The 19,235-nt window shown below is 38.1% G+C and overlaps 1 protein-coding gene across 7 annotated transcripts in view; it reads right to left on the bottom strand.

The window, feature by feature from the left end:
* RBPJ (recombination signal binding protein for immunoglobulin kappa J region) overlaps window positions 1–19,235 on the bottom strand; it is a 115,625-nt gene that overhangs the window by 18,661 nt on the left and 77,729 nt on the right. For all 7 annotated transcript variants that reach the window (XM_001166354.7, XM_054682815.2, XM_517135.8 and 4 more), the window contains 2 exons: window positions 10,034–10,129; window positions 644–809 (listed from right to left, as the gene is read on the bottom strand). In XM_001166354.7, the coding sequence (XP_001166354.2) occupies window positions 644–809; window positions 10,034–10,129 (262 nt within the window). The remainder of the gene's footprint in view (window positions 1–643; window positions 810–10,033; window positions 10,130–19,235) is intronic.

Below are 19,235 nucleotides of genomic sequence, written 5' to 3'. Positions count from 1 at the left end.
GTCCCGGGGGAAGAAAAAAAAAGATCTAGATTGACTGCTTTCTAAATTCATACAATATAATCAGTAAAACTAGCTGATAAATTGTTTTCTCTAGAAAATTAATTGAAGAACCCCTGCCACGCACTAAAATTTGCGTAAAGCCAACTGTGGCTGTTCTTGTCTACAGTATCACTCTGCTTCACTCTGATGTCAAGTAAACGTTTATGATCGTTATAACCCAGATAAATGCTTTCCACAATGTATATATTATCGTGTCTAGTATAAAACTAAGATTAAAATAGCAGAGTAAAACATTACTGAACAATGTATTTTTGTTGATAAACCTCTGTCAAACAGAAGATGAGCAATCAGCCTCCTAAATTTATTACTGGCTTCCAATAGAAATCTGATTTATAGTCTGCTAAAACTGCTTGCAAGCTGGGGAAGCTTACTGCATGCCACCTTCCAATGTCAGCAGCGTAAGCTTCATGAGTGACTAGACCAAAGCTATCTGAGAGGCATGTTTTTTGGTCCTAGTTTATATATTCAAGAAATTGTTACCAATAGTTATTAAAGAAAAAAATCTCCACCACAAAAATGAATATGAAAACTACATTCTGGTACCATGGTGCCCCTTTCTGGTGAACTAGCAGTCTTGATTTACCTTTCCTTCCAAGTTTAGCTGCTGCATTTCTTGGTCACTATTTCCTATCCCAATAAATGCACACGGTTGAGACTCTTGTTCAGAACAACCATCGCGTTCCATTTGTTCTTTTTTTTTCTTCCATCCACTGCCCATAAGATATACACAAGGAGGTGGGCAAAAAAACCTGAAGAATAATGGGGGAAAAAAAAACAAGAAGCAAAAATCAATTAGATTCAATAAAGCATTTCCTTTCCTTGAACATTATGAATACAAAATCATATTGAAATGCACCTATTCCCCAATGAAAAATTTTGGTGAAGCCTTTTGTAATGCAAATAATCATGCCCACAGGACAGAAATCGGGACTTCCACAATGACTAAATCTGTTCAGGTAAAATATTGGAGTTATGCATACAGTTAGATTAAATACTTTTTAGAGTACAGAACTTCTCTTTGTATGGCTCAGAGTTCTAAATTACCAGAGTTCAGCAAATCCAGTGTACTCTAACATATTACAAAACATGATAAACCACCACAAAAATCTGTAATTACTAATTAAGGCCTATTCAAAATGACACAATCATTAATGAGTGACATTACTATTATGGATACTGCATTTAACTTAATGTGGTAATTAACCTGGAAAATTGTATTAGAGCATTGTCCATAGTAGAAACATCCAAAATATTAATAAAACTAAGCAAAAGAGTCAAAAATACATGGATCTCCTGATTATGAGCAGTGCTGTGTTTTATATATCTTTGAATTTTATACACACTTGGAACACCTGGTGCGCTGTAGATATCTGAGAAATATCTCATGCTCAAAGAACAATACACTGTGTTCTTTCAACTCACAGAATATGACAGGTTTGTTTTGCTAGTTGTCAAAAACCACCTTCACAAGTTCTTCTGAGAATGATTTTCTTATAATCTTTTATTTAGCAATTAAAAATATTATCTATCGCAAAGCCTAGCTCAAGGCTCATATTTTACATAGTTCAGACCATCAATCCAGTCCTTATATAGGGTGTAAATTCACCTTTGCTCAATTATAATGTTGACTTGTACATACTTTAAAACATCTATGCCATATCTCTCTAGAGGGCCTGAAAACTCGAATTAACTATAGTAGCCACATAAGTAATATAAATGGGTGAACGGCGTGTACAATAAACAGGAATATCCAGGCTGGGCGCGGTGACCCATACCTGTAATCCTAACACTTTGGGAGGCAGAGGCAGGCGGACTGCTTGAGCCCAGGAGTTTGAGACCAGCCTGGGCAACATGGCTAAACCTCATGTCTACAAAAAATACAAAAATCAGTGGGCGTGGTGGCAGGCGCCTATAGTCCCAGCTACTCTGGTGGCTGAGGTGGGAGGACCAACTAAGCCTGGGAGGTCAAGGCTGTGGTGAGCTGTCATAGTGCAGCTGCATTCCAGCTTGGGTTAGAGTGAGACTCTGTCTTAAAAAAAAAAAAATTAGGAATATCCTTTAGTTACCCAAAGAAGTAGTTTCCTTCTCTTCTTTCTTGAAACACACAGCCTCCATTGTCATTCTCACTTCTTGTACTGTTATTAGTACAGAAAATGGCTTACTTTTCTTAATCCTAGTATAAGAAAACCCAGAGCTTAAATGCAATGATAATCAGCCACTGGTGTATATATACCCACTCACACTCACGTGGCTGAACTATGGGCATGCAGGCCTAGTGTTGGTCCTGTCCTCCAATTGTTCAATAGATGACTGAAATAAAATTTTATATGAAATACTGTTTTTTTAAATTTGGCAACTAATTTACACTTATTAACACTCTGTAGGCCAACAACGTGCAGACTAAAAGAAAAAAACTTTATGTGCATATGTGCACACACAAGCAGACATCAGCAGGCTGGATTTGGTGCTCAGGTCTTCCTGAAGGTGGTAGTATCTACTTCTTGTTTGCTTCCCCCTCAGCCTCTACAATATTATCTACTGAACTGACTGAAAATATATTAATGGAACCTACTTTTTGCTCAACCCTAACCAGACTACTTTAGAGGCAATTTACATATGACTTACAAGAAGTAAGCTGGGTTTATTTAATATTCATTAATTCTCCAAATTATTTATTATATCCTGAGTGTGTTAACAGATACTGGGGATATAGCAGTAAAAATAAACAAAAAAATTAGACAAAATTCCTCTCCTCATGGATCTTACACTCTAATAGGAGAGAGATAATAAAAACAGATAAATGAGTGAAATAACATGCATATGTACTCCATTAGCTGGTGATAAGTATGGGGAGAAAAAAATAAAGCAGGCAAGGGGTACTTGAAATGGGGACAGCCCAAAGTGGTCAGGAAAAGTTTCCTTAAGAAGGTGACTTTGAGTCACGACCTAAAGCCATGTGGACACCTGGGGCAAGAGCATTTCCACAGAGGAAAGAGCCAGTGCAAAGGTTCTCAGATAGGAAGGACTGTGACCAACAGTGGGGAAACAACCAACAGACCAGAGCGGCTGGAGTAGAGAGCAAGAGGGGGATTAACAGGCAGCGAAGCCAGAGGTAGTGGACAAGTAGACCAAGGAGGCCCTACGGATTTAACTGAGGGAGGAGGGAAGTCTCTGTAGTCCTCTCACATTTATCTAATCCAATAGAAAAGAGCAGTTTTCATGCCTGTATACTTACACTGAGGCCAAGGATATAAAGGTCACAGCCAAGTTAGTGGGCCCAGTTCCAGGTCACTCTAAATTTGGAGGGAAGCCTGGATTAGCTGGGCTAGTTTTGGAGTGGGTTCAGTTCAAGTCTACAAAGGGGAGCTTTCTGGCTTCTAATGCTGGGAGCTACCCAATGCTTACTATGGCACAGAGTCAAATACCTAGGTTGGCACACTCTCAGGAGGTTGAGAAGGCATCAATTTTGGAAACACATCTCCTGTTTTTTTAATTGAACATTGATGTTAAGACTCCTTAGTAAATTGGTGTATCAGCTATAAAACTCAAAAGAGCTGTGTTTTAGTACAGGTTGTGTATTCCTTATCTAAAATGCTTGGGACCAACAGTGTTTTGAATTTTTTTCCCCCAGACCTTGGATTGTTTGCATTTATACTTAGTGGTTGAACATCCCAAATCTAAAATGCTCCAGGCTGGGTGCAGTGACTCATGCCTATAATCCCAGCACTTTGGGAGGCTGAGGCAGGCAGATCACTTGAGGCCAGGAGTTCAAGACCAGACCGGCCAACATAGCAAAACACTGTCTCTACTAAAAATACAAAAATTAGCCAGGCATGGTGGCGCACGCCTGTAGTCCCAGTTACTCAGGAGGCTGAGGCATGAGAATCGCTTGAACCCAGTAGGTGGGGTTGCAGCGAGCCAAGATAGCGCCACTGTACTCCAGCCTGGATGACAGAGCAAGACTCTTACAGGGTCATGTTGGCACTCGGGGTTTTCAGATTTTGGAGCACTTCGAATTTTTGGATTGGGAATGCGCAACCTATATGCCAAATACAGTAGTCAAATCTCAATGAGTTATCATAAATGGTACTTTTTTTTTTTTTTTTTTTTGAGAGGGAGTCTTGCTCTGTCACCCAGGCTGGAGTGCAGTGGCGCGACCTCCGCTCACTGAAAGCTCCACCTCCCAGGTTCATGCCATTTTCCTGCCTCAGCCTCCTGAGTAGCTGGGACTACAGGCACCCGCCACCACGCCTGGCTAATTTTTTTTTTTTTTTTTTTTTTGGTATTTTTAGTAGAGATGGGGTTTCACCATGTTAGCCAGGATGGTCTCGATCTCCTGACCTCGTGATCCGCCCGCCTCGGCCTCCCAAAGTGCTGGGATTACAGGCGTGAGCCACCGCGCCTGGACCATAAATGGTACTTCTTAATTTCACATCTGAAAAATATAAAGAGAGCTAAACTGATAAAAGAATGAGTAGTGCTGGTTTTCTCAAAAGTACTGTGACAAAATGCATGAAATGGTAAAAATCAGGTTGATAAAAAATTCTCTATTCAAAACACTGACCAAGGGTCTATCTTGAAAGTGCTTTCCAATCATGTAATAAATATAAGAAAAATGAAGACTTTTCAATAGTCTGAGTCTTTAAAAAAAAAAAAGTCAACTCTAAATTATTTCAAAAAGCCATGATGGAAGTAGCAAATCCAATATAATCTAAACATTCAAATTATTTCTATATTGCTGATAAAATCATACCTTAAACATCCCAATATCATCATCCCCTAAAATACGGCAAACAAATCAAGTTGTTGCCCATACTTCGTAAAAATCCAGTGATTGAATAAAAGTCAGCATATATACAAAAAAAAAGGCAAGAATACACGCAAAAGAAACTAAAGGGAGTGGGGTAAAAATAAAAGGCCACCAAATTAACAGAAGAAAACTTAAATACATCTTTATTTATTTATTTATTTATTTATTTAATTTTAAAGACAGAGTCAGACTTTCACTATGTTGCCCAGGCTGGTCTTGAACTCCTGGTCTCAAGGGATCCTCCTGTCTTGGCCTCTCAAAGTGTTGGGATTACAGGCATGAGCCACTGCACCTGGCCTAAAATATATCTTATGTGGTGTTTTTTAGGCCAGGTGTGTGAAACTGACGATTTTTAAAAATTTGGGCAGTTGGTCAATATGTATCAAACACTCAGTGAAAAGTCTGAAAAGTGGTTAGCTTACAGAATTTAACTGCTGCTATAAAAAGATATCCTATAAAACACGTTGCCTTTATTTTCTCATCTTTCCTAGCAGCTCTATCAACTATAACAAACAATACTTTCTCTGCCACTTGGTGGCGATATGCACACATTTAAAATTTTACTCCTTTCACAGTTGTCTTTATTTTCAGAGACTGTTTCAACCACTGATTTCCTCAAATCCTGAGATGATGTCTGAAAACTGCCTTACAGATTCAAAGAAGGCTTTTTATCCATTCCAATATATAAAATAAATTAGGTTAAACAGAATCCAAACTCATGATACTTGCATTATCTTGCTACCTTTGCAGAATCATCACTAACCTTTGATGATTATTCAGTTCACAAGGACCATATTTAGGAACTTTTTGCATACCACAATTGGCCAATTAACACAAATCTCAATATGACTTCAGAATCAGTCTAAATGACTTTACTGTTCATTGTTTTAACAGCATCATTACTGCTAGTGCTTAATTACTTCCTTCGAGAAAGCTCTAGATAAAATAATCTTTTAAAAAGTTTATTCTTTAACCTAAGATCTTACTTAACGAGAAATTAATCACTAATATAAATGGGGTACTAGATGTGCCATGCAAACACATACTAGTTATTAGGCACCATATTTAACATCAAGAACAATTTTAAATTTGGAGATAAAATTTCCTAACCAAGTATTTTTAAGCATCACTCACTGGAGTTATTTTGTATGCCAAAAAGACACAGCCAAGAGGACTGTGATCATGCCCCCAGGTAACCTCACGCCTTACGCCTTTGCAACTCTTCAAAAAGGCCTGAACCAGGATCGGCAAGAAAGAAGACAGATCCTCTTCCCACTGTGCACTCCACCACCAAGTAAGAGCCCAGAACACTTCTCTGAATCCAGGGCAGTTTGACAGACATCCAGAGGGCTAGATTAGCATTAGCAGTCCTTTACTACTAACATCTGTTTTTTTAAAAAATCAAGTAAATTTAATGGGTTTCCCCTTTATTATAAAGTAATGCAGGTCTACTTTGAAATTTTTAACAATACAAATCAGTAAAAATATAGGAAAGTAGTTACTCTGGCCTTTTCATCATTTTTGTTCATTTTTTAGAGGACTTCAAAGCTTAGATTGTTAAAGCTTTCTTTTGACTGGGGTTTTAGACCAGCTAGTCCATGCCCAAATAATACAGAGAAATTGAAAATAGGCTGGGTGTGGTGGCTCACGCCCGTAATCCCAGCACTTTGGGAGGCAGAGGCGGGCAGATCACAAGGTCAAGAGTTCGAGACCAGCCTGGCCAACATGGTGAAACCCCGTCTCTACTAAAAATACAAAAATTAGCTGTGCGTGATGGTGGGTGCCTGTAATCCCAGCTACTTGGGAGGCTGAGGCAGGAGAATCATTTGAACCCAGGAGGCAGAGGTTGCAGTAAGCCAAGATTGCACCACTGCACTCCAGCCTGGGCAACAAGGCGAGACTCTGTCTCAAAAAGAAAAAAGAAAAATAAAAGCTACTACAATAAAAGATATGGTTAAATTTTCCATTTTAACTTGACAAACCACTACAGCTCTATATATATGTTGGATTTTTTTCTTTTTTAGACGGAGTCTCACTCTGCCGCCCAGGCTGGAGTGCAGTGGCACCTCGGACCTCAGGTGATCCGCCCACCTTGACCTCTCAAAGTGCTGGGATTACAGGCATGAGCCACCGTGCCGGGCCGTATTTTTTAACAGTAACTAACAAACAGGAACCTTATCTGGACTTTAACACAATTTTCTAAATAGGTCTTCCCCTTTTGTTATCTCCAATGGGCCTCAGTTATACATCCCAGTATTAAATGACACAGTGACTTTTAAAACTCCTAGTAAAGGTCCTTTTGCATAAAACCTAGCACACAATAGCCAATCAGAAATAAAGAATAAGTGAATTCAATTGTACTAAAATGCATCTTCAAAAATCCAGAGAAAAGAAAAGCAGCTTGCCTAAATTTGAAGCTATATGATAAACACACATCTATTCATAATTCAATTGGGCTAGCCCAATCTCACCTAGGTAATGGAAAAGGGTTAGTCCTAGGCAAAGTTAAGTTTACAAAGTTTAAGTATTTAAAGGATCTTTTCCTCCTCAATCCCTGCTCTAGATAACCAACACTCAAACGCAAATGGAATGGTATGGCAATTAGGGTAGTAAAAAGGGTAAATATTTAAAATTAGGCCCTCAAGAGTTCCAACCCTAGCTCCACAGATTCCTAACTAATGTCAACCTGGACACATTTAAAGTCTCTGATTTTCAGATTCGTTGCCCACAGAATTTGGATCATAACATGACTACTTTACAAAATTGTTACGAGGATTACAACTTTAAAATATTTATAAAGCACTTTTGGAATCATGTCTGGCTCATGATTGGAGCCAATATGAAACTGTTTCTACCTCGGATTCACTATGAGGTGCACAGCTGGCCTTTTAGATTCTTCCTCCATAATGATGGGTGTTAACTTTTTCTGTTTTGCTTAAAAAGCAGAAAACTTGCTATAAACACACACTAAATTTTATTAATGAAAAAAATACTGAATTTCTAATATCAACTTCGTGGGAAAAAAAAAAGGACCACTAATTTGAGTTGGTACGCTATGTCCCAAACTACAGATACCAACACCAACTTCTTCCCATCTTTAACCCTAAATCAGTGTTTAAGTTGTATTAGTAAAGTAAGATAAAATAATCAGAAATTTAGTAAGCCTGAATAACAGTACCTGGCAGTATGAATCTTAAATATTGTTTTCACTTGTTCATCTTTGAGGATTAAAACTACCAATTAAATAGCTTTACCTTCTTGGCCAAGCACGGTGTCTCATGCCTGTAATCCTTTGGGAGGCTGAGGCAGGCGGATCACTTGAGCCCAGGAGTTTGGGATCAGCCTGGACAGCACAGTGAAACCCCGTCTCTATAAAAAATACAAAAATTAGCTGGCCATGGTGGTGAGTGCCTGTAGTCCCAGCTACTCAGGTGGCTGAGGTGGGAGGATCACCTGAGCCCAGTAAGTGGAAATCATACCACTGCACTCCAGCCAGGGCAACAGAGACCCTGTCTCAAAAAAAAAAAAAAAAAAAAAAAAAAAAAAAAAAAAAAGAAAGCTTTACCCCTCTTTTCAGCTCAGATCTAGTCAGCTTCAAGGAACTTCCTAAAAATTCTCTTTTAACATGTAAATTAATTTAATCACATACATATTACATTTCCCTTCTCTTAAGCATAAGCTGAGGTTTCCTTTATGTCACAATCTCTAAGAATTCTACTCATTCCTTTCACAACAATCCCAAAACCTTAGTCTTCATTCCTTTTCTCTTCAGTTGGGTACCTTTCTAGCCAATTAAAAAACCTTTGACCTTTCTCCATAAGCAGGCTTTTTCCATGGAATGCTTAACCAAAAAATGCTGTTTGAAAGACAGACTCAAGAAACTATTCAAAGAAAATTCCAGGAACCAAGTGAAGAAACAACAATGAAAGTCCCCAATTAAACATAAAAAATGCGGAAATTTATAGAATACCACAATAAATAATTTTTTAAAAATCACCTTGTTGTAATTTAATTTTGGTTAATCTACTTTATAGGTAATTTCTGTTGAGTCCACATTCAAGTAGTATGAGAGTATGAACCCAGTTTTGCTGTTTCTTCTTAACAGCAACCCAAACAAGAATAGGATCAAGAGAGAGGGCCAGGAGTTTTCTTTATAATCATTCCATAGCTCAATTAACCTAAGCTCAAGACAGTTTTAGGATCAAGAGCTTATTCAGCCTTTTCCTTTTCAAAACGGTACTTTTGGGGTCACATTTGCGTAAAAAACTACATTTTCCACCAAAAAGAAAGCTTCTTTGTGAATAAGCTAATGTATCACATAAGTATTTCGGGAACATTATGTAGCCCAAAAGAAAAACTGCGGATTATTTCATTTTGTAAGATCAGGGATTTATTAACCAGATGACCTTCATTAAATTACCCTTCTGGCTTGAGTGTATGTAGAAAGTAGAAAAGTTCCACCTTCAAAACTCGTCTTGGTTTGAAAATAAAATAACAGACACTAGAAATCATAGCTTCTTACTCTAAAGCCTCCTATCAACTATCAGTTCTTACACTTTAGCCCAATTAGTTGCTTTGGCTTATTCAGGCATGTCTGGGCAGGCCCAGGCAAGTCTTAGCTCATAGCTTATGCCCCTTCCTTATTTGGAAATGTTATTGCTTTCTTAAACCTTTTGTAAGCAACTTCCTCTCTTCTTTGTTCTCACTCGCACTTAACGTATTTAGGAAAGTTTTATGTTATTAGCAAATCAGGTATCAGTTTAATACTGTGAGGTCCAGCTCCAGCCAATGGATGCAGGACACAGCAGTAAGGATGACCCAAATGCGTAAGGGACAAATATGTCTGCTTTTCCTTTGTTCAAGTGTGCTCTCTCCATTGTTCCATCTGCAAGGGGCACCCTTTCTGCAGAAAGTAAAGACTGCCTTGCTGAGAGGTCCTCTGTCTCCATGCTGACTTTTCTTCACAGCACCAATTATCTATTCCTAACAGTATACCACAATTCACTTTGTTTCTCCCCTTCAGGAGACAAATCCCCTATTTTTTATTTTGTACTAGCAAATGAACCCAGTAATAGAAGCCATCCTCTGACATGTATATTAATACATAATTGGCAAATTCATGTGGTAACTACAATTAACTATCCACCAGAAAAATAATCTTACCTTTTTTCATTTCCATATGACTTCTGTGCAACTTTTGCATGAAGAATAAGTACTGTTTGATCCCCTCGCTCTTTTAAATAATTTCGCATAGCTTCCCTAAAAACAAATACAAATATTACTGTTACAGAGGTGAAATTCTTGATGAAATCTTTCATCATTACTACGCTTTGTAATGAGAGGAATGCTTATAAATATTTTTTAAATAAGCAAACCTTAAAAACAAAAACAAACCCATAAATTAAATTGGAAGATTATACAATGATACAATAAATACTGCTCATTTTCAATTCTATTCCTTGTTCTTTAAAAATAAGAAACTGTCTCTCATTCTTTGGAATTTATGATGTAACTCAAACCACAATTACACCTTCCAGAATAACTAGAATCAACATATACACTGCTAATGTGGCTCTAAAATATTATAAAGTTAATAAAATGCAGTAATTTTGTAGTTTAATAATGTAATTCCCTTCCTCAGTTTCCCTACCCCAGCTATCGGAAGCAATGTTTTTCATTGAATACAAAAGCTGTAACAAATCCTTAGGCCATCCAAATTTATTATTACATATCCTAAAATGACAATCCTATAAGGACCAAGAAAGGCCTATAGTTCACATACGAATACATAATTATCTCAAGGATATTATTAAATAAATAAAATTTAATAAAGTAATTGAAATCGGTGAAAATCTGAATTTTGAAAAAAATACAATGTTAATTCTTTCAAGTAAAAACAACTCTACATATTTATTGAGCAAATGGTCTATACAAAGTTCAATATCTTAAATGTATTTACATACTCAATTGTTTTGCTAAGCAATATTATATAGTAAAAAGAAAGCAAGCTCTACACAGATGAAACTATAACAATTCTGAATAAGCAGAATCCCAATTCTTGAGATGTCTTACACATCCCAAACTTAAATGTTATTTTACTGATACTATAAAGACAAATATCAGGTATAAGAGCATAGCTATACAATAGTAATACGTTATTAAATGTGAGGACTTCTAGGTTTACAGCACTTACACACTAAGTAGCCCGGTGCAAATCATTTAACCTCAACCAGCCTCTGATTCCCTAACTGGAAACTGAAGATAATAACACCTCCCTACCACAGGGTGGCTGAGGGGATTAAATGAGATAACCTAATAACAGCATTTATATTTACCAACTGAAAAAACCTGTTAGCTCCAAGGCAGGGCAGTAATACCAGGATATAAATAGACTGAGAACTAATCCCTACCACTGAAAAGAAACTCAAAGTCCAAATTGTAATTAAATGCAATAATCCAAGTAGAGATATGTACAAAAAGCACCAATAAGGGAACGCCTATGTAAAGACAGGGGTAGACGGTAAAGGACTACATGCTGGGAAAAGTTCTTAGAAGCCCTAATTCTGAGCAAGAAGTAGACACAGGAAGTGGGAGGAGGAAAGCATAAGGCGTTACAGGGCCTGATAATAGTGTGAATAAAGGCATCAATAACTGCACATTCAGGCTAAGGAGTAAGGCAGACACAACAGTAAAACAAGAGCAGCTTATGTTTCTTGAGTGTTTACTATGTGCCAGGCCTTGAACTAAGCACTTTAACTCCATTATTTTATTTAATCCTCATAATCCAAAAAGATAAGTACTGCTATACAGCTAACACCATTTTGATTGTCATGCCCAAGCTCTTATAGTGAACAGTGGCAGTCAGGAATTCACACAAATTTTGTGAGATTCTAAGGTGAGCCACGGCAGTGAATAAGGTTGACAATGATAGAGTCAAACTATGAAAGGCTTTGAAAATTGGACATTTGTATACTTAAATACTAAGTATAAAAGTTTATGCTATTTCAAATATTACCCCATAACAGGTGATGATAAAAGTGGTAATACGTTTCTGCATAGCAAAATAAACCATCAAAGGAGTAAACAGACAACCTACAGAATGGGAGGAAATACGTGCAAACTGTGCATCTGATAAAGGTCTACTATCCAGCATCGATAAGGAACTTAAATTTACAAGAAAAAAAACAAACAACCCCATTAAAAAGTAGGCAAAGGATATGAACACTTTTCAAAAGTGTTCCAACAAGCATATGAAAAGTGGCCAACAAGCATATGAAAAAAAGCTCAGTATCACTGATCATTAGAGAAATGCAAATCAAAATCACAATGAGACACCATCTCACACTAGTCAGAATGGCTATTACTAAAATAGCAGATGCTGGAGAGGTTGTGGAGAAAAGGGAACATTTATACACTGTTGGTGGTAGCGTAAATTAGTTCAACTGTTGTGGAAAGTAGTATGGCGATTCCTCAAAGAGCTAAAAACAGAACTACCATTCCACCTAGCAATCCCATTACTGGGTATACACCCAGAGGAATATAAATCATTCTACCACAGAGACACATGCACACGAATGTTCATTGCAGCACTATTTGCAATAGCAATGACATGGAATCAACATAAATGCCCATCAGTGACAGACTGGAAAAAGAAAGTGTGGTACATACACACCACCGAATATTATGCAGCCATTAAAAAAAATGAGATCATGTCTTTTGTGGGAACATAAATGAAGCTGGGGGCTATCTTCCTTAGCAAACTAACGCAGGAACAAAAAACCAAATATCGCATGTTCTCACTTACAAGTGGGAACTAAATGATGAGAACTTATGAAGACAAAGAAGGAAATGACAGACACTGAAGTCTACTTGAGGGTGGAGCTTGGGAGGTGGGAGAGGAGCAGAAAAAATAACTATTGGGTACTGGGCGTAATACCTGGGTGATGAAATAATCAATAAACCCCCGTGGCATGAGTTTACCTATGTAACAAACCTTCACATGTAACCCTGAACCTAAAATAAAAGTTTTTTTAAAAAACTCTTGGAAAATTATTTGAAGCACTTTTAGGGGAAGTATTGTTATATGGTTATTCATTATGATTAAACCTTTAAGTATAAAAAAAGTGGTAGCGTGTAGTAAAATCTTTAAAGATCCAGAGAAAAACAAAACGAAAAAAAAAAATCCATCACTTTGTGAATTGGGACAAGATCACCAGTCAATTTTCTCTCAAGCCCATTACAGAAAATCAATACTATAGAAACTGAATTTTCAATCTAAACTAAAGGCAATGAGAGATCTTATTAAGGTTTTTTAAAAATACGTAATTAATTTTACTTTTTAGTTATTTCTAGAGAAAGGATTCAAAAGCAGAGAAGACAAGACAAACTTATAAAAAGGCTCTCACACTAAGAAGAAGGTAACAGAAGATAGTAGGGGACAGGAAAAATAACTCTATGTATCTTTTGTTTTGGGAGAAGTGGGTATATATTATTACTAGGTTCTGCTGACAAAAGTCAACTCTGAAGTGCCCCTGGGACCTCCAAGTTGAAAGTATTCAGTAGGCTGTTGGAAGTATCTATGCATAGTTCAAGAGAGAGGTCTGGGCTGAAAAGGTGGGGTTCACTAGTATGTAATTGGCAAACAACACCATGGAAGTAAATGGACTCTCCCAGAACAAAAACACATTGACAGGAGAGTCAAGAAGAAAATGTATTAAAGGAAACTGAGAACTGATAAGAGGAAGAACTGAAACCAGCCTCAGGTGCTGTAGAAAGACACAACCTCGAAAGAAGGGAGCAATCAAAGGTGAAATGCCACAGAAGTCAAGGTCACTTTAATTTCAGCAAGAAGTCTAACAGATGCCAGCTGGGGGAAGGACATAAGCAGGAGTCAAGTATGAAAGTCTCTATTTTATTCGTAAAATGAGAGGCCATATGATGTCTAATGGATAAGAAAACAATACTGGAAATACCTTCCAGGGTATGGAAAAGGAAGCTAACTATGGACAAATAAAACAACTGAAGATTGGTATCAAAGGACCAGCTAATGTTGGAATCCAAAATTAATGGTGCCGATTCCCACTAACATTCCAAGGGAGGGAATAGGGAGACCACACTCTCAAACTGCTGGGTACCAGAGATGCAGTCTGGAGAGGGTAACATGATGAGGGATTTGAGGTGTTGCAAAGTCAGGTGACTGAACATAGAGTTCAGGGTGAATAAGAAAACAAAAGCAGGCTGGGCGCAGTGGCGCACGGCTGTAATCCCAGTACTTTGGGAGGCTGAGGCAGGCAGATCACCTGAGGTCTGGAGTTTGAGACCAGCCTGACCAACATGGAGAAACCCCCTTTCTACTAAAAATACAGAATTAGCCAGGCATGGTGGCGCATGCCTGAAATCCCAGCTACTCGGGAGGCTGAGGCAGGAGAATCACTTGAACCCAGGAGGCAGAGGTTGCAGTCAGCCAAGATTGCACCATTGCACTCTAGCCTGGGCAACAAGAGTGAAACTCCCTCTCAAAAAAAAAAAAAAAGAAAGAAAGAAAGAAAAAGAAAACAAAAGCAAAGCCAAGAGAAGGCCAATATCCTGACAAAACTGGCACAAAATTTCCCAGCACAAAACTTGAAGAGCTACTATATATTTGAATAGTTTTAAGCCATTAAGTGTATTTCCGGATACTAAATTCTATTTGTATTTGTAGTCTCTATTACATCATTTAGCAGTAACTGCATTGTGTTTGTCAGGTTTCATGTTTATTTTTCTTGTCTTCCCAAATAGACTACAAAGTCTTTAAAGGCAAGATCCATATTTTACATTTCTATCCCTTTCATGACAACTCGGGTAAAACAGGACACAAACTTGGTATTTGATAATATCCGAGGCAGTCACAAATGCTTTCTACAAAGATTTTAATTACAATCATTAAACGAGCTAAAATTAAGCAATCACTCTTCCAGTACTCTTCTAAGCATGTATTAACATAACCAATGACCTTGAGGGTAACACTATTATGTACATTTTAGAAACTGGGTAGAGGTTAAGTAACTTTCCCAAGATGATACTGAAGAGTGAGGATTCAAATCTGCGTAGCCTAGCTTGTGAGGACAAAATCATACCATTAGTGATTAGGGGTATAGCTTTGGTGTGAAATAGATCCGGGTCTGTTACTAAGGGTCTGTCAATCACTAAGCCTGAGTTTTCTTGCCTGTAAGATAAAGACAGTAATGCCTCATATTGGTGGTGGGGGCAGGGGGACACTTTAAAGTAAGTTAGTCCCACAAACTGACAGAAAGCAAGTGTCAGTAGCCTCGAGCTATTACTATTATTTCCTTAGAAAGAAGACTTCAACCTTCAACAGTACACAAAATGCAGAGGGAGGGAAAATGGGACTTCCACTGAGGCTTTGAGAGCAAACTTGAAAATGACCTAGGAATGAATGATCAGGCATGTTACCCAATGTGCAAAGCACAAATTTTGCAAGTACACCAGGTAAAGTGCACAACTATCCATCTTCCCACTGAAGATTTATTGAAAGCTTACTATATTCTAGGCACTGGGCATTCTACTGGCTTCTACTACTGGATGTAACTGTTCACAGTTCAAAGATCTCACAGTGCTTATGATGAATGCAGGGTGACAGCTCTGGTTTTCCTCGTCTTTTCCTTCATGTTTAGAATACAAATTCCTGAAAAAGTAACTAGAGCCTCAAGGTAATCATGAACAATAGTTGTCCTGTAAAAGTAATTTGCCAAATAGCTTCTTTCAACAGTAAAAATAAATTTCGCTTTATTAAACAGAATATTAAAACATTAAAAATTATGTTCTCTGGCAATTAAAGCTTGATCATTGACTTTCTGCACCTTAAGGAGCCATAAAACAAGATGATATACTCTAAAGAAACACAATAAATAGTAAAGCCTGCCAAATAATAGCCCATATGCTTTTCATCCAAATAGAGGAATGCTGTGTCAATAAATAGGATTTCTATCTCAGCACTGCTGACATCCTGGGCAAAATCATTTTCTGCTGTGGAGAGATTGCGCTGTGCATTGTAGGAATATGTAGCAGCATCACTATCTTTTACCCTGCAGGTGCCAGTAGCACCCTTCCTTGAATTATGACAACTAAAAATGTCTCCAGATGGTGCCAAATGTCAAGAAAGAGGATGGAGTGAGATGGTCACATGGAATGAAAACTACTGGGATAAACCCAAAAAATTTCAGTGGTAAGATATTACAATCATCCAGGGTTTTTTTTAATTAAAAAATACTGAAAATTTTATTATTGGAAAAACATATTACAGGTGCTGAAGAATCCTTGACCGTAGAATTACTGTTTTATTATTGAACTGTTTTTTTGAATACTTTAAAACATAAGGTAAATTTTGAAGTCTATTGTTTACCAATTTCATTTAATGATTTCTTAAATAAAATTTTCATTCTAAATGAAAACCAATTGGATTACGCCTGTAATCACAGCACTTTGGGAGGCTGAGGTGGGCAAATCAATTGAGGTCAGGAGTTTGAGGCCAGCCTGGCCAACATAGTGAAACCCCATCTCTACAAAAAATACAAAAACTAGCCAGGCATGGTGGCACGCGCCTATAGTCTCAGCTACTCAGGAGGCAGGGAATTGCTTGAACCCAGGAGGCGGAGGTTGCAGTGAGCCAAGATCGCACCATTGCACTCCAGCCTGAGCGACAGACTCCATCTCAAACAAAAAAAACAAAACAAAAAAAGGAGATTTTATTGTTATCAAAAATAATTTTACTAACATGAAATTATGGAATTATGGCAAATGCCATTCTGGTTCAACATGCTTAATCTGTGATTACCTCTGTCAATTTTTTGACTGTGGTTTGCCTTATAAAATTCAAACTTTTTTTATACAGAAAAAAAAAAAGGAAAGAAAAATACCACAAAGAGAATACTACAGTGAAACATCCATGAATGGTAAGATAAGTTCATGTGCTGTTTCTAATGGATCTACTTTTACTAGTTATGCCAATGGAGGCAATGGGAGTCTGCAAAAAAAGGGAAGAACCTGGTCCCCGCGTAAAGGTAAAAGAGAACTTCAGTTAAGGGAACATAATCAATGTTATTAAATATTACGGAATAGTCAAGAAAAATAAAGATTAGAAACTCTTCATAAATTTGACAATTAGTTCATAAATGGAACGGCTTAATTAGAATCTTCTCAGTGAGCTGGTGGTGAGGCAACACCACTGAAGTAAGCTACAAAATGAAAGGAAGGGAAGAAAGTGCAATGAACATAAGTCATGCTGATAAGGAAAAGGGGTGGTGGCGGGAATAACTAAGGTTACGGCAGAAAAGTTTGTCTCTTTACAGGATTTTTAAAATTTTGGATATAAAGGGAAGTTTTTAATTCCTAAGTTTGTTAAAACAAAAAAAGCCAAGAAGAAAAGGTAAAGATGCACTGCAAAAAAACCTAGTATCTAGAAACTGAGTACTTTTAAGTAGCTGAAGTATATAACACACAGAATTCTGAAAGACGGGCTGGACGAGGTGGCTCCCGCCTGTAATCCCAGCACTTTGGGAGGCTGAGGCAGGCAGATCACAAGGTCAGGAGTTCAAGACCAGCCTGGCCAACATAGAGAAACCCCATCTCTACTAAAAATACAAAAATTACCCGGGTGTGGTGGCAGACACCTGTAGTCTGAGCTACTTGGGAGGCTGAGGCAAAAGAAGCACTTGAACGTGGAAGGCAGAAGTTGCAGTGAGCTGAGATTACGTCACTGCACTCCAGCCTGGGCGACAGAGCGAGTCTCTGTTTCCAAAAAGAAAAACAGAATTCTGAAAGATGAGATTGGAAAGACAGGGTGGGGTGAGATTGGCTCAAGCCTTAAATGTCATGCTAGTAAAATGTACATTTAATCCATAGCTTAGTGTTTCTCAAAGTAAATTCCTGGAGGCAAGATCCTCCTTAAAACGGAGTTCTGAGGGCCAAGACATATGGAAAACACTACAAACCACATCTCCCGCTAGGACATTAATTATAGCGGTGAGTTTGCGGTGTCCTTATGGTGCTAATCGCCATTCTTCTGAAAACAGACTTCCTCACTTTCTCACCACACTCTTACACACCTCTGTGATTGGTCCAAGGGGTAAGTGGAGGGAGTGTGGGAGAGAGGGAAGAGGAGAAAACCACCACAAAGATGGGAGGTCCAGTCATCTTTACCTCCAGGCTCACTCTCTGCACTTCTCAAATTGGACTACTGTCACTTTAAAATCCAAATAATAAAAGTCCAAAATGAACTCTGTCTTCTAATGAAGAAACTTATTTTTGTTGTATCAAGAATTTTCAAAGTAATCACACACACACACACACACAATATCACTCGTGAACATTTTAGAGAACTGAAGAGCATATTGAGAAACACAATAGGCCACAGTCATCAAATTACAAAGCAGCCTGTTTTTGTGCCCCCTAGGAGCTAAGCATGCCTTTTACATTTTCAAAGAGTTACAATGCCGGGCAAGGTGGCTCACGCCTGTAATCCCAGCACTTTGGGAGGCCGAGGCAGGCGGATCACAAGGTCAGGAGATTGAGACCATCCTGGCTAACACAGTGAAACCCTGTCTCCACTAAAAATACAAAAAATTAGCTGGGCATGGTAGCACACGCCTGTAATCCCAGCTACCTGGGAGGCTGAGGCAGGAGAATCGCTTGAACCTGGGAGGTGGAGGTTGCAGTGAGGCAAGATCGCGCCACTGCACTCCAGCCTGGGCAACAGAGTGAGACTCTGTCTCAAAAAACAACAACAACAAAAAAAGAGTTACAAAACAGAGACTAATAATATGCAACAGAGATAGTATGTGGCCCTCAAAGCCTAAAATATATACTACTTGACGCTACAGAAAATGCTTGTTGATCCCTGCAGACAATTTTTAAAAGTTTTTAAGGAAAAGTTGCAAAACAGAATTCTAATTAAATCAATTAAGTATATTGCACGGCTGACATTCAATCAAGATTTTTTAAATAAAATTCTTCCTCAAAACTTGACTTATGAACAACTGAGGGTTCAGAAAGCTCAGCTCAACTCTTCTCACATCTACTTGGGGATGCTGCCAAAAGGCATCCTGATTTATACGCACCCCCACAAAACCTTGAAGAACTGCCCTATTTTTGTCAGACTCTGGCAGTCTCGCCTTTTACACTGCCTCAGACACTTCTCAAAGTGAGCTCCACAATACTTACGGTTTACAAAGAAGCGTGTCTCAATCAAAGATGCTTCAGTGAAATCAGATAAAATAAAGTGAAACTAATTCATGGCAGAACTACTCAGAACCTTAAGCAAAATCTTCAAGAGAGGGATATTTGTAGGTTTCATTTTCCAAGCTATTAG

Source organism: Pan troglodytes, chromosome 3 (assembly GCF_028858775.2).
Source record: "Pan troglodytes isolate AG18354 chromosome 3, NHGRI_mPanTro3-v2.0_pri, whole genome shotgun sequence".
Taxonomy (NCBI): Eukaryota; Metazoa; Chordata; class Mammalia; order Primates; family Hominidae; genus Pan; species Pan troglodytes.
Note: the sequence above shows the minus strand (reverse complement) of the source record. Positions and strands in the feature narration are given on the sequence as shown.